General features: G+C 39.7%; 1 protein-coding gene across 2 annotated transcripts in view; it reads right to left on the bottom strand.

Annotated features, from left to right (window-relative positions):
- Positions 1 to 14,378, bottom strand: part of RFTN2 (raftlin family member 2) — a 93,573-nt gene that overhangs the window by 27,678 nt on the left and 51,517 nt on the right. For both annotated transcript variants that reach the window (XM_050750721.1, XM_050750722.1), the window contains exons 6-7: positions 11,487 to 11,608; positions 9,606 to 9,709 (exon numbers count right to left, since the gene is read on the bottom strand). In XM_050750721.1, the coding sequence (XP_050606678.1) occupies positions 9,606 to 9,709; positions 11,487 to 11,608 (226 nt within the window). The remainder of the gene's footprint in view (positions 1 to 9,605; positions 9,710 to 11,486; positions 11,609 to 14,378) is intronic.

Below are 14,378 nucleotides of genomic sequence, written 5' to 3'. Positions count from 1 at the left end.
ATATCCTGCACTTTTCTGACTATGCTTTGCTTAAGGTTGCCAGAGAAAGCAAATAATCTGTGGTATTCGTACTGCAACATCCGCTCCCATGCACGTAGTAGACATCACTAATTGAGTGCCACATTCTTTTTTGCTGAGCTGGTTCTAGTCTCAGAATCCTTACTGCAATGTTCCAGACAGCCACTACCAACAGATTAGTGCTGGCATGTAAGAGGAAACCCATTTACTACTCCAAGTGAGCCCTATCTGCCAGAAGGAATACCTTTCCTCTCTAAAACTGATTTTAGAAGCACTATTCTTTCATCATGGTGCCCCCTCAGACATCATGAGCTTCACAGACCTGCCCTCCTTCTTTATTGATTCCTCTACCATATTCACCTGCCTTATAGTTAACTCTCTTTTCATTATTGCTTCCCTGAGGAGCAATATTGAGATATTTTCCCCCTAATATCTCCCCGTTAAATTTTAATACCAAAGATATGCTGTATATCTGTGTATATACTGTGTGGCCTTTTGGAGGGCCACAAACCATTGTAATAGCTGAGATTTTTTCCACTCCCTCGCACTCTCAATAACCAATTGTCATCATCTTGGGGACTTATCACTCCCGTTGAGAATACATGCTCTAGACCTTCATGCAGGACCTGTCATGAACTGTGTTGTTTCTCAAAGCAGAGTGTGACTTCCTATATGTCTGTCCCTAGAGTGGGTAAAATATTGTCTTGCACATATTAGGCACTCAGGAAATATTAGGCATTCAGAAAGATCATTCTGGTTAAAATAAACGCATGAATCTGAATCAGTTTCAATACAACTAAGCCAGTTTCAAAAGAGTGGGCTTATCCGTAACTGCTCAGTCACTTGTGAAATATACTCTTACAAAAAGCTTTCATTTATAGTTCCAAAATTCATTAGAGTAAAAGAAATAGAATTGTTAGGCTAATTTGTGCTTTATGTTGACTTTTGCGTCATCTTACACATTAATTAATTGTCATGGCCTAACATTTCCAACTCAAAAGTAAATGAGTTAATTCTTGCTTTTGAAAACTGAAATATAATTTTGCTTTTTAAAAGGAAAATTATAAAATTAAATGTTGACTTCCAACTTTGCAGCTATGTGCTTAGTCACAAAGTTCCTTTGCCTATGACCCTGAATTTGTTTCTCAGGTATCAGTATGTGTTAAAAACAAAGAAAAGGGCACACTACAATGTAGTTGTCCCAACTCCTCCCCACCCCACAAAATGTTAAACATTTACGTTCAGATGAGACAGAGTGATGGTAACTGGAAGTACATATAATAGACAAAATTGATTATTTTAAGAATGTGGCCTTACCAAAAGATTACTATGAGCTTAACTCATGATGGACTTACATGACACTGTTTCTACAGAATTTAAATTAGTAAGAGCAGAGAACTGCATTAGAATGGGCCAAATCCTAACCTCTCCCTCAACTGCATATATATAAATGTGCAACAACTGCTCTGGCTGCCACATGAAGATTGAGACTGGGACTCCACAGATTTCCAGTGCTTCTGAGCTGTGATGCCCATGAGGCTGTTGGGCCTGTTCTACAGGGGCTGCAGAAAATGGAAGAGGGGAACGGAGCTCAGCATCACAGTGAGAAGACCAATTTCTCTTGTTATTCACATCTTGTCCTTAGGGACCAGAATTTTTTTTTCTTTTTTTTTTTTTTTTGAGACACAGTCTCACTCTGTTACTCAGGCTGGAGTGCAGTGGTGTGATCTCGGCTCACTGCAACGCCTGCCTCCTGGGTTCAAGCGATTCTTGTGCCTCAGCCTCCTGGGTCTGGAACTACAGGTGCGCACCACCATGCCCAGCTAATTTTTTTGTATTTTTAGTAGAGACGGGGTTTCACCATGTTGGCCAGGCTGGTCTCGATCTCCTGACCTTGACTGATCTGCCTTCTTTGGCCTCCCAAAGTGATGGGATTATACATATGAGCCACTGTGCCTGGCTGGGACCAGACTTTTTTAAAAAAAATTATTATTATTATACTTTAAGTTCTAGGGTACATGTGTACAACGTGCAGGTTCGTTACATAGGTATACATGTGCCATGTTGGTTTGCTGCACCCATCAAATCGTCATTTACATTGGGTATTTCTCCTAATGCTCTCTCTCCCCCAGCTCCCCACCTCCCAACAGGCCCCAGTATGTGATGTTCCCCTCCCCGTGTCCATGTGTTCTCATTGTTCAACTCCCACTTATGAGTGAGAACACGCAGTGGTTGGTTTTCTCGTCTTGTGTTACTTTGCTGAGAATGACGGTTTCTAGTTTCATCCATGTCCCTGCAAAGGACATGAACTCATCCCTTTTTTTATGGCTGCATAGTGTTCCATGGTGTATATGTGCCACATCTTCTTTATCCAGTCTATCATTGATGGGCATTTGGGTTGGTTCCAAGACTTTGCTATTGTGAACAGTGCCACAATAAACATACGTGTGCATGTGTCTTTATAGTAGTATGATTTATAATCCTTTGGGTATATACCCAGTAATGGGATTGCTGGGTCAAATGGTATTTCTAGTTCTAGATCCTTGAGGAATCACCAACACTGTCTTCACAATGGTTGAACTAGTTTATAGTCCCACCAGCAGTGTAAAAGCATCCCTATTTCTCCACATCCTCTCCAGCATCTGTTGTTTCCTGACTTCTTAATAATCGCCATTCTAACTGGCATGAGATGGTATCTCACTGTGGTTTTGATTTGCATTTCTCTAATGACAGTGATGATGAGCATTTTTTCATGTGTCTGTTGGCTGCACAAATGTCTTCTTTTGAGAAGTGTCTGTTCATATCCTTCACCCATTTTTTGATGGGGTTGTTTGTTTTTTCTTGTAAATTTGTTTAAGTTGTTTGTAGATTCTGGATATTAGCCCTTTGTCGGATGGATAGATTGCAAAAATTTTCTCCCAATCTGTAGGTTGCTTGTTCATTCTGCTGATAGATTCTTTTGCTGTGCAGAAGCTCTTTAGTTTAATTAGATCTCATTTGTCAATTTTGGCTTTTGTTGCCGTTGCTTTTGGTGTTTTAGTCATGATGTCTTTTCCCATGCCTATGCCTGAATAGTATTGCCTAGATTTTCTTCTAGAGTTTTTATGGTTTTAGGTCTTACGTTTAAGTCTTTAATCCAACTTGAGTTAATTTTTGTATAAGGTGTAAGGAAGGGATCCAGTTTCAGCTTTCTGCATATGGCTAGCCAGTTTTTCCAGAACCATTTATTAAACAGGGAATCCTTTCCCCATTGTTTGTTTTTGTCAGGTTTGTCAAAGATCAGATGGTTGTAGATGTGTGGTGTTATTTCTGAGGCCTCTGTTCTGTCCCATTGGTCTATATCTCTGTTTTGGTACCAGTACCATGCTGTTTTGGTTACAGTAGCCTTGTCGTATAGTTTGAAGTCAGGTAGCGTGATGCCTCCAACTTTGTTCTTTTTCCTTAGGATTGCCTTTGTTATGTAGGCTCTTTTTTTGCTCCATATGAAATTTAAAGTAGTTTTTTTCCAATTCTGTGAAAAAAGTCAGTGGTAGCTTGATGGGGATGGCATTGAATCTATAAATTATTTTGGGCAATATGGCCATTTTCACGATTTTGATTCTTCCTATCCATGAGCATGGAATGTTCTTCCATTTGTTTGTGTCCTCTTTTATTTCCTTAAGCAGTGGTTTGTAGATCTCGTTGAAAAAGTCCTTTGCATCCCTTGTAAGTTGGATTCCTAGGTATTTTATTCTCATTGTAGCAATTGTGAATGGGAGTTCACTCATGATTTGGCACTCTGTTTGTCTATTATTGGTGTACAGGAATGCTTGTGATTTTTGCACATTGATTTTGTATCCTGAGGCTTTGCTGAAGTTGCTTATCAGCTTAAGGAGATTTGGGGCTGAGATGATGGGGTTTTCTAAACATACAATCATGTCATCTGCAAACAGAGGCAATTTGACCTCCTCTTTTCCTAATTGAATACCCTTTATTTCTTTCTGTTGCCTGATTGCCGTGGCCAGAACTTCCAATACTATGTTGAATAGGAGTGGTGAGAGAGGGCATCCTTGTCTTGTGCTAGTTTTCAAAGGGAATGCTTCCAGTTTTTGCCCATTCAGTATGATATTGGCTGTGGGTCTGTCATAAACAGCTTTTATTATTTTGAGATATGTTCCATCAATACCTAGTTTATTGAGAGTTTTTAGCATGAAGGGCTGTTGAATTTTGTCAAAGGCCTTTTCTGCATCTATTGAGATAATCATGTGGTTTTTGTCATTGGTTCTGTTTATGCGATGGATTACGTTTATTGATTTGTGTATATTGAACCAGCCTTGCATCCCAGGGATGAAGCTTATTTGATCGTGGTGGATAAGCTTTTTGATGTGCTGCTGGATTTGGTTTGCCAGTTTTTTATTGAGGATTTTCGTATCGTTGTTCATGAGGGATACTGGCCTAAAATTTTCTTTTTTTATTGTGTCTCTGCCAGGTTTTGGTATCAGGATGCTGCTGGCCTCAAAAATGAGTTAGGGAGGAGTCCCTCTTTTTCTATTGATTGAGATAGTTTCAGAAGGAATGATACCAGCTCCTCTTTGTACCTCTGGTAGAATTTGACTGTGAATCTGTCTGGTCCTGGACTTTTTTTGGTTGGTAGGCTATCAATTATTGCCTCAATTTCAGAACCTGTTATTGGTCTATTCAGAAATTCAACTTCTTCCTAGTTTAGTCTTGGGAGGGTGTATGCGTCCAGGAATTTATCCATTTCTTCTAGATTTTCTAGTTTATTTGCATAGAGGCATCTATAGTATTCTCTGATGGTAGTTTGTATCTCTGTGGGATTGGTGGTAATATCCCCTTTATCATTTTTTATTGTATCTATTTGATCCTTCTCTCTTTTCTTATTAGTCTGGCTAGTGGTCTCGGTCTATGTATTTTGTTGATCTTTTCAAAAAACCAGCTCCCGGATTCATTGATTTTTTGAAGGGTTTTTTGCGTTTCTGTCTCCTTCAGTTCTGCTCTGATCTTAGTTATTTCTTGCCTACTGCTAGCTTTTGAATTTGTTTGCTCTTGCTTCTCTAGTTCTTTTAATTGTGATGTTAGGGTGTCGATTTTAGATCTTTCCTGCTTTCTCTTGTGGGCATTTAGTGCTATAAATTTCCCTCTATACACTGCTTTAAATGTGTCCCGGAGATTCTGGTACATTGTGTCTTTGTTCTCATTGGTTTCAAAGAGCATCTTTATTTCTGCCTTCATTTTGTTATTTACCCAATAGTCATTCAGGAGCAGGCTGTTCAGTTTCCACGTAGTTGTGAGGTTTTCAGTGAGTTTCTTAATCTTGAGTTCTAATTTGATTACACTGTGGTCTGAGAGACAGTTTGTTGTGATTTCTGTTCTTTTACATTTGCTGAGGAGTGTTTTACTTCCAATTATGAGGTCAATTTTAGAATAAGTGTGATGTGGTGCTGAGAAGAATGTATATTCTGTTGGTTTGGGGTGGAGAGTTCTGTAGTTGTCTATTAGGTCCACTTGAAGATCAGACTTTTTAATGTTCTCGGTATAGTATAACTTGATTCAACTGGACCAAAAGGCCCCTGCCTTTAAATTCTGCCTTCTAGATATAAATGAGTGCATGTCTTTCTCTATCCTGTGTTCTAAAGTTCCCTCTCTTTCTCTCACCCCCTCCCTTACCCTTCTCACTTTCTCTCTCTCAATGTAAGGTTAGAATTCATTGTTTCCGAAAGTGCATCAAAATCGTTTTGGGATTCCTGTTACAATGCACATTCCTGCTCACACTCCAGAATTCGGAGATGGAGCCATGCTGCTGTTCTTGAGGTAGCCAAACAGAGGGAACTTTGGCTCTTCCTTCCCTTTTATTTTGGTGGTTTTTTAAGGTCAACGATATTAGCTGCTAGCTCAGCTAGTTTGGTCCTCCACCAAATTTGCTCTGAAGAGTTTAGTGTCAACTTCCACCTTGAGCTCTTGAAGGGAAAAAGGATTGAGCCCATGGGTATTATTAATAGTGATAACGATTAAGAAGGGATTCTGGCATGTTTTCAGGACCGACAACAATAACTCTGGAATAATGTGGTGATATAAGATTACAGCATCATGACATTTCCATGGTAATGCAGTTTTAAACCTTACTGGTGAGATATTGCCTAGGGTAATTGAAGCAACAACTTTAACCTAGGGACACACTATATCTATGTAATCCAATAACAGGATATATTTGAGTGAGGGGAAAATATCTTATATATAGGCCATTCAAGTATGGCTTAGGTGATAAAAGAGTAGGGAAAATGTTGAAATTACTTAAGACTCTATTGTTGCATATAAGACAAACATATATAAGGAAGAACGTTTTCACTGGCAGTAGTTTTAAGTTATGTTTTCAACATGTGGGCCACAAAAGGAAGATGATGATAGACGTTTGTTTTTCTGGGTGTGAGAATATGTGTAAGCAGATATCTTAATAATGTCCTTATGTATTTCTGTTGCTTTTATTTTCTTGTCATCTTCAGTGCTGATTTTGTATATAGTGACCTACAGTATTTACATTTTCTGAAACATCCTGATTTAGGACAGGCCAAGCTATCATGCCCGAACACTGGTTTCAGTTTATCAGAAATTTTGGTTCTGCTAAGGATTAGGTCCCAAAACATTAGCCCTAATTCATTAGCCTAATATGCCTGGGCCCTGTATAGGTACTCTGCATGTATTATCTTAGTCATCGTGATAATCCACTAAAATTGATATTATTGTACCATTTTTCAGATAAGCAAATTTATCTTAAAAATGTCAGATGACTTGCCCAAATCATACAGCTAGACAATGATGAAGCTATAATTAAAACAAGATCTGCTTAGCTCCAAAGCCTGGGCAGCTTGTAACCATTCCTCTAGTTTCAGAGACTAAAAACTTCGGGCTCTATCCTCTACCTTGACCAAGGTCAACTGTATATAACATTTTTCTTTATTTGTAAAGATAACATAATTGACAATGATTACATCATTGTGTGTACTAAAGCAGCTAAGAACAGGATGTGACATGTCACAGGGACAGTATATTTGTGCAAGAATAAAAAGGCAGAGGATAAACAAGCTTTACCAACAATCCTTGTTACCAAACGACCTTCATCCTATATTTTCTATGTTGCAGGCACTTGGCAGGACTCCAATTACAAAATGCAAAGGAACAAAATAAACACCAATATTGCACAATGCTCCTTGGCATACAAAAGAAGAGTAGACATTGTGTGTTGTAGTGAGCCTCGTTGCATAATGGCAATTACTGTTAAAATTACGTTTTTTGGCTACCTTTTATACAGAATTAGTAGCAGATTCCTAAATGGAAATCTGCTAAATGGTGATGATGCTGCCCTCTAATCTCTTTAGTATTTGATGATCCCATCTAACTTTGACAGTTTAAAATGTCTCTTCTTTTTATAATTTTTTTTTTTTTTGGAGACGGAGTCTCGCTCTGTTGCCCAGGCTGGAGTGCAGTGGCACAATCTCGGCTCACTGCAAGCTCCGCCTCCCAGGTTCATGTCATTCTCCTGCCTCAGCCTCCCAAGTAGCTGGGACTACAGGTGCCCACCACCACGCCCAGCTAATTTTTTGTATTTTTAGTAGAGATGGGGTTTCACCGTGTTAGCCAGGATGGTCTCGATCTCCTGACCTCATGATCTGCCCGCCTTGGCCTCCCAAAGTTCTGAGATTACAGGCGTGAACCACCACGCCTGGTCTGTCTCTTCTTTTTAATATTCCTTCAATTTAATATTTAATATTCCTTAATATAGAACCTATAGACTAAGACACCTCAAGTAGCCCTTGATGAGTTACTGTATTATATTACACAATACATAAGCTTGATCTGCTCTGACCAGAATGTAAGCCCCTTGTTTTGTACGTATGAAACGTAAGCTTAACCAGCTCACAAGCTCTTTCAGGGCCAGAAACCATGTACAGCTTCCACATATTTTTATTGATTGATTGACTTTTTGCCTTTTAAATTTGAGTTTTAGAATTTAAAATTCAGAAAGGCGTGGCAGAGATAAGAGAAGGAGCGTCTGAATGCTGAGAAGAGTTTGGCTAGAGATGGTTGGAGAAGAAAGAGGCTGCTGGATGGTCAAACTCCAGGAGATGATCATCTTCCCACTGCATCCCACCTCCACCCTCAATAAAACCTGCACAATCACCATCCTCAATTCCCTGTGCAACTTGGTTCTTCCTGGACGCTGGACAAAGACCCAGGTACTGAGAGGACACTGAGCTGGTTAACACTTAAGCCGTCTGCAGATGGCAAAACTAAAAGAGCACTGTAACACATGCCTACTTGGGCTTTGGGAGTCGCAGGCACCCACCCCAGACGCTACCATGGGGCCAGAGCCCCAGAACACTCGTCCCAGCTCCTGCAACTGCCCATCTGTGTGCTTCCCCTCCCATAAGTGGTTTGAGCATGCGGAGGGTGAACAGACAAGCCACACCCCTGTTACACGTCCTGCAAGGTTGGGGGCAGGGGTATCAGGGAATTCTCCCGTTTCATGAAGACTGAATCTTGAGAATTACCACTGTTCCGTTATTTGATAGGTATGTCACAGAGTAGAAGAGGTTGGGAAATCATGCTTCCAGGAGTCATCACTCAATTTGAGAACAGTTACTACAGAGCTCTGGGAAGAAAAGTAGATTAATTGCTTTGCTTACTTCAAACATTCCTTTTTTGTTCTTTAAACTTGAGTATCTTTACTTTATATCCACCTTAATTCCTTTCCCTACCTGAAGAAGGTGTGGCTTTCAGATAAAGCCATGCCAATCAAAGATTTTTAAATGTGGGGTACTGGGATACTGGACAGGGCTAAGTTGCTAAACTGGGAAGGCCAGAGAAGGTGAGTGAAGTGGGTTAGACTAAGGAAGGGGAGGTTGCCTTCCTTAGTCACACCTGCCAATCACTCAGACTCTGCTAAAAGGGAAGGCCCAGTTGGTACTGTGCTGTCCTCTGCAGGTAGTCACCTGTCCAGGCAGGACAGCCTTGGCAGCCAGTCATTTCCTGGATGCCAAAGCAGGCAGAGGACACATCTCTGGGTCCCAGGAATAGCAAAGCATTTTACATAATGACTTACTTGGTCTCTGTTTCCCTCTCTCAAAAAAGTAACATTTAATTTTTCCTTTCCAAGAAAGTTAGTAAAAGGAGAAAAGGAAAAGGAAAATTAGTATTTATAAAATATTGGCATTTGGTTTTAATGTAGGTATTTATTTTAATGGAAACAGCTACCAAGTCCATGTGCCAAGGGGAACTAACTCACCACACTGGAGGGGAGGTGGCAGAAGCGCTCCTCCATCCTGCTCACTTCGGAACCCTACTGTGTCCTAAACCAGGCTGTGTGCTGGGGTGGGGACAGTTTTGCACATGTGCTGCAGAGCCTAACAGCTTATACATCTATAATGCTAAGGACTAGATTTACTAACCTCTAAGGTCCATAAAATCAAATTAGAAGCTCAGTGAAATGTTTTCTGTAGGCATTAAACAAATATTTGTTGAATTGAACTATCTAACAAATGAAGTCATATATTAGAATTAAGTGATAGTATGTAAGGATGCTTTTGCCTTACCTGTCATGTCTCAATACAGGTGTGGGCAACACGCTTGTCAGAAGCCATCCGAATTCAGCCAGAGTGTGCAGCAGAGGGCCATAATCTGTTTTGATTTCACATCCCTGCATGAATAAGCATAAGAGCTCATACTCTAATGGCAGAGACAACCAACTACACAATTACAACAAAGGGTGATACGTGTTAGGATGAGGGGAGTTCACTTTCATCCGTTGCAGCCTTCCTGGGCTTCATGTTCTGCTCTGCTTCCTTCTAATAATTGAACCAAGTTAGAAACACTGGTAAAGGAGAGAGGTTTCCATCCCGTTGTCCGAAGTTTGGGCCTTCCTTTGGTCTTGTTAGGGCAGTGGTTCCGGAAATTTAATATATGGGGTTGGGAAGCTGGGAATCTGCATTTTATTTTATTTTATTTTAAGAGAGGGTCTCATTCCTCCATCCAGGCTAGGGTGCAGTGGCACAATCATAACTCACTTTAACCTCAATTTTCTGGGCTCAAACTATCCTCCTGCCTCTGCCGCCTGAGGAACTGGGACTACAGGTGCATGACACTATGCCTGGTTACTTTTTAAATTTTTTTGTAGAGATGGGGTCTCACTATGTTGCCCAGGCTGGTCTTGAACTCTCAGGCTCAAGTTATCCTCCCATTTCACCTCCCTAAAGTGCTGGGTTACAGGCATGAGCCGCTGTGCCAGGCAGAGTCTGCATTTTCACACGAGCTCCTTAGGGGATTTGGATCCAAGAAGTTTCTAGAACACGTTTTCAGAAACACTGGCCTAGGGACCAGGAAGTGAGGACAAGAGTGGAGAGTGACGATAGTGGTATTGAAGATGAGAGGTGCTTGGGTGTGGGGAGTCTTTTCACCGCTTTTTACTTAATTTGGAATTGAGTTTTGCTTGGAGATTTACCTCTTCCCCCAAATCCTTTTTCCCCACTCAATGGGTTTTCTGGTTTCTTTGAAAATGGGCTATGTCTTTTAACCTTTGTACGGTCAGAAAGGTAAAAGTGTCCCTGAAACAGCCTGTCAGGGAAGGCCTCACATACAAAACAGAATATACCTGAATTCAGTGTGTACACCTCAAGGGCAGTCCATTCAGTGACATCTGAATTCAGGGAGCACAACATCAGCAGCAATGTCATCTCTGATTGTGAAGGACAATGCTGTGTGTACATGTTTGGCCTGGTGAGAGAGAGAACATCTTTTGGATATTTTTGCCTTTGAAAGTCATTCATAAGGTTAAAAAAACCTCAGTCACATTGGTTGATTGGAGACAAAACACTAGGTGAGTGACTGAATTTTTTTATTTCAATCAGTTGTCACAGAATGCTGTAAAGAGAAGCTCAGTGCCAGGAGATGTTTTTTCGGCTTAAAATTTTTGGGAAATTACTGCTACTTATGCATAGTTAATTATTTCTCTATCTTGCAAAAACATTTAACATTGGATAAAGCAAATTACCTTCTCACAAATCCGAAAGAAGTGTGTTCATGCATTTGTGATGAGATTCTAAACACTAAACAAATATGTGTTTAAGGATACCGCATGTGCCAGGCACTGAAGAGCTTTAACATGTAAAATAAAATATGTATAGCCTGGGCAACATGGCGAGACCCTATCTCTGCAAAAAATACAAAAAAATTAGCTGAGTATAGTGGTGCATGCCTGTAGCCCCAGCTACCTGGGAGGCTGAGGTTGGAGAATCACCTGAGCCAGGGGAAGTTAAGGCTGCAGTGAACTGTGATGCACTCCAGCCTGGGTGACAGAGTAAGACCCTGTCTCAAAAAACAAAAAACAAAAAACAAAAAATACCCAAACCAAACATATATGTATTATATATATTATATTTATATATGTAAAGCTAAATTGTCAGAAAACTGCAGCTCACCTCAATAACAGTCCATTGTTCTACTACGATGGCATCATTTCCTTTCCTACTAGAACCTGGAACTCCAGAACCTTCTTCTTCATAGATAAAAAATCCTTCCAAAGATTTAGGCAAATGTTCCCCTGTGAGGAAGAGGATACAATTAAGAAGGGCTGTAAATACCAAGTGGCTCGTAAAGCCATCTAAATCCTTAAATAACCCACATAGGAAACTGAAGGAAAAACATTGCAATTAAAAAACATTTGTTTTGGCGGAATCAATAATATCCTCCTCCTCATGGAAAGTTTTTCTTTCTCCCCAAAGATCAACAGTTTTTTTTTTTTTTTTTTCACTTCACTGAATTAAAATCCAACTATACACATAAAAACTACAATAGCAAAACCAAGATAAAATAGTGTGGCACAGTGAGAAGAGAGTGGAAAATCAATCTAAAAGGCATCTGGAAGTGATCTTCATTTTGAAATCAAAATTTGGTTGCGGGTCTATCCGTTGTATGCATGTTAATTATACCATTAAGAGAAACAGCATAAAAATGTTAATATTGGAAATTAAAGGCATGATATTAAAATTAATGCTAGGTAAGTTTACTTCAAAAGACCTAAACACAGAACAATTCTTTACCTCATTGATGGGTTAAAAGGGAAAAAAAAGAAAAACAGGGACAGGAAGACCCTAAACAGAAGTCATTGTCAAAAGAATTCCTGCTGGGAAGGAAGTTTTAAGGGAGGGCCTCTTTGACTTTTTCTTGAATAGTTGACAATAACCAGCTGGCCTACACAAACTGATTCTATGGAAGTTCTTTTGTCTCCTATTTTGCTATAGGAGACATTTTTCCCATGGTCATGTGCTGGTTAATTAAACATTTTGGTTTCTGTGCAGCACAATGTCACATTGAAGTTTCTCTGGTTGACAGCTCTCTAAATTCTAAAGGTCTGAAAAGTTTTCAAATGATCTTTTAGGCTTAAAGATAAAAAAGACAAAAGTAATTTTAATGTAATTTTCTGTTTTAATTTTTATTATCAGGCTATAAATTTTAAGAGATAAATCATTATTATTATTATTTTTTAAATTATTATTATACTTTAAGTTCTAGGGTACATGTGCATAACGTGCAGGTTTGTTACATATGTATACTTGTGCCATGTTGGTGTGCTGCACCCATCAACTCGTCAGCACCCATCAACTTGTCATTTACATCAGGTACAACTCCCAGTGCAATCCCTCCCTTCTCCCCACTCCCCATGATAGGCCCCGGTGTGTGATGTTCCCCTTCCCGAGTCCAAGTGATCTCATTGTTCAGTTCCCACCTATGAGTGAGAACATGCGGTGTTTGGTTTTCTGTTCTTGCGATAGTTTGCTGAGAATGATGGTTTCCAGCTACATCCATGACCCTACAAAGGACACAAACTCATCCTTTTTTATGGCTGCATAGTATTAAACCATTATTATTATTTTTTTGACATCATTCATGGTTATGGCAGAACACCATGAAGAATTTGCATTGTTCAGAGTGGTTCCCAAGAACCCAGTAGGCTGGGCGCGGTGGCTCACTCCTGTAATCCCAACACTTTGGGAGGCTGAGGCAGGCAGATCATCTGAGGTCAGGAGTTCAAGACCAGCCTGACCAACATGGAGAAACCCCATATCTACTGAAAATACAAAATTAGCTGGGCATGGTGGCGCATGCCTGTAATCCTGGCTACTTGGGAGGTAGAGGCAGGAGAATCACTTGAACCTGGGAGGTGGACATTGCGGTGAGCCGAGATCGTGCCATTGCACGTCAGCCTGGATGACAGAGCAAGACTCCATCTCAAAAACAAAAGAAAACAAAAAGAAAAATGAAAAACAAACAAAAAAAACAGTAAAGTTTAGTTTCCTAGTTCAAATTGGTTTTCTAATTACTGTATATATTTCATTTCCTTTAAATGTACTTATTTACCATCACACCAAAGTGACCAGTGGAATCAAATTTGTTTCTGATTGAAAGTTTAGGGCATCACTAGATCATCTTTACAATTGTACATGCCCCAAGTTCCCTTTTAGAGGTATGTGTTTTAAAATTAGTTGTATGCTGTGATAATTACACAGTTAATTATAATCTCCTCCTTTCTTACTTTGGGATTATATAATGTGAAAACTCTGGGCTTTGTGGCTCCAAGTCTGTTTTCTTGCTCTCAGTATTTGAAGACACTAGCATAGTCCTACCTTGCTTTATTGTGCTTTGCTTTACAGTGTTTTGCAGATATTGTTTTTTTTTTTTTTCAAATTGGAGGTTTGTGGCAATCCTGCATTGAGCAAGTCTATTAGTGCCATTTTTCCAAAGGTGTGAACTCACTTCATGTCTTGGTGTCACATTTTAATAATTCTTGCAATATTTCAATGTTTTTCATTATTATTCTGTCTGTTATGGTGGTCTGTGATCAATGATCTTTGATGTTACTATTGTAATTGTTTTGGGCCACCGGGAACCATGCCCATATAAAATGGCGAATTTAATTGATAAATGTTGTGGGAGTTCTGACTGCTCCACTGACTGGCCCTCCCCCCATCTCTGTCCCTCTCCTTGAGCCCCCATTCCCTGAAATTAGGCCAATGAATAACTCTGAAACAGCCTCTAGGTGTTCAAGTGAAAAGAAGAGTCACAAGTTTCTTATTTTAAATCGAAAGCTGGGAATCATTATTAAGCTTAGTGAGGAAGACATGTCAAAGCTGAGACAGGCAGTGAAGTAGGCCTCTTGTGTCAGTTAGCCAAGTTGTGAATGTAAGGGAAAAGTTCTTGAAGGAAAATAAAAGTGAATGAATGATAAGAAAGCAAAACAGAATTCTTGATGATATGGAGACAGTTTTTTTTTTTTTTTTTTTTTTTTTTTTTTTTTGAGACGGAGTCTCGCT

This window comes from Macaca thibetana, chromosome 12 (genome assembly GCF_024542745.1).
Source record: "Macaca thibetana thibetana isolate TM-01 chromosome 12, ASM2454274v1, whole genome shotgun sequence".
In the NCBI taxonomy this organism is placed as follows: domain Eukaryota; kingdom Metazoa; phylum Chordata; class Mammalia; order Primates; family Cercopithecidae; genus Macaca; species Macaca thibetana.
This window is presented reverse-complemented; position numbering and strand designations above follow the sequence as displayed.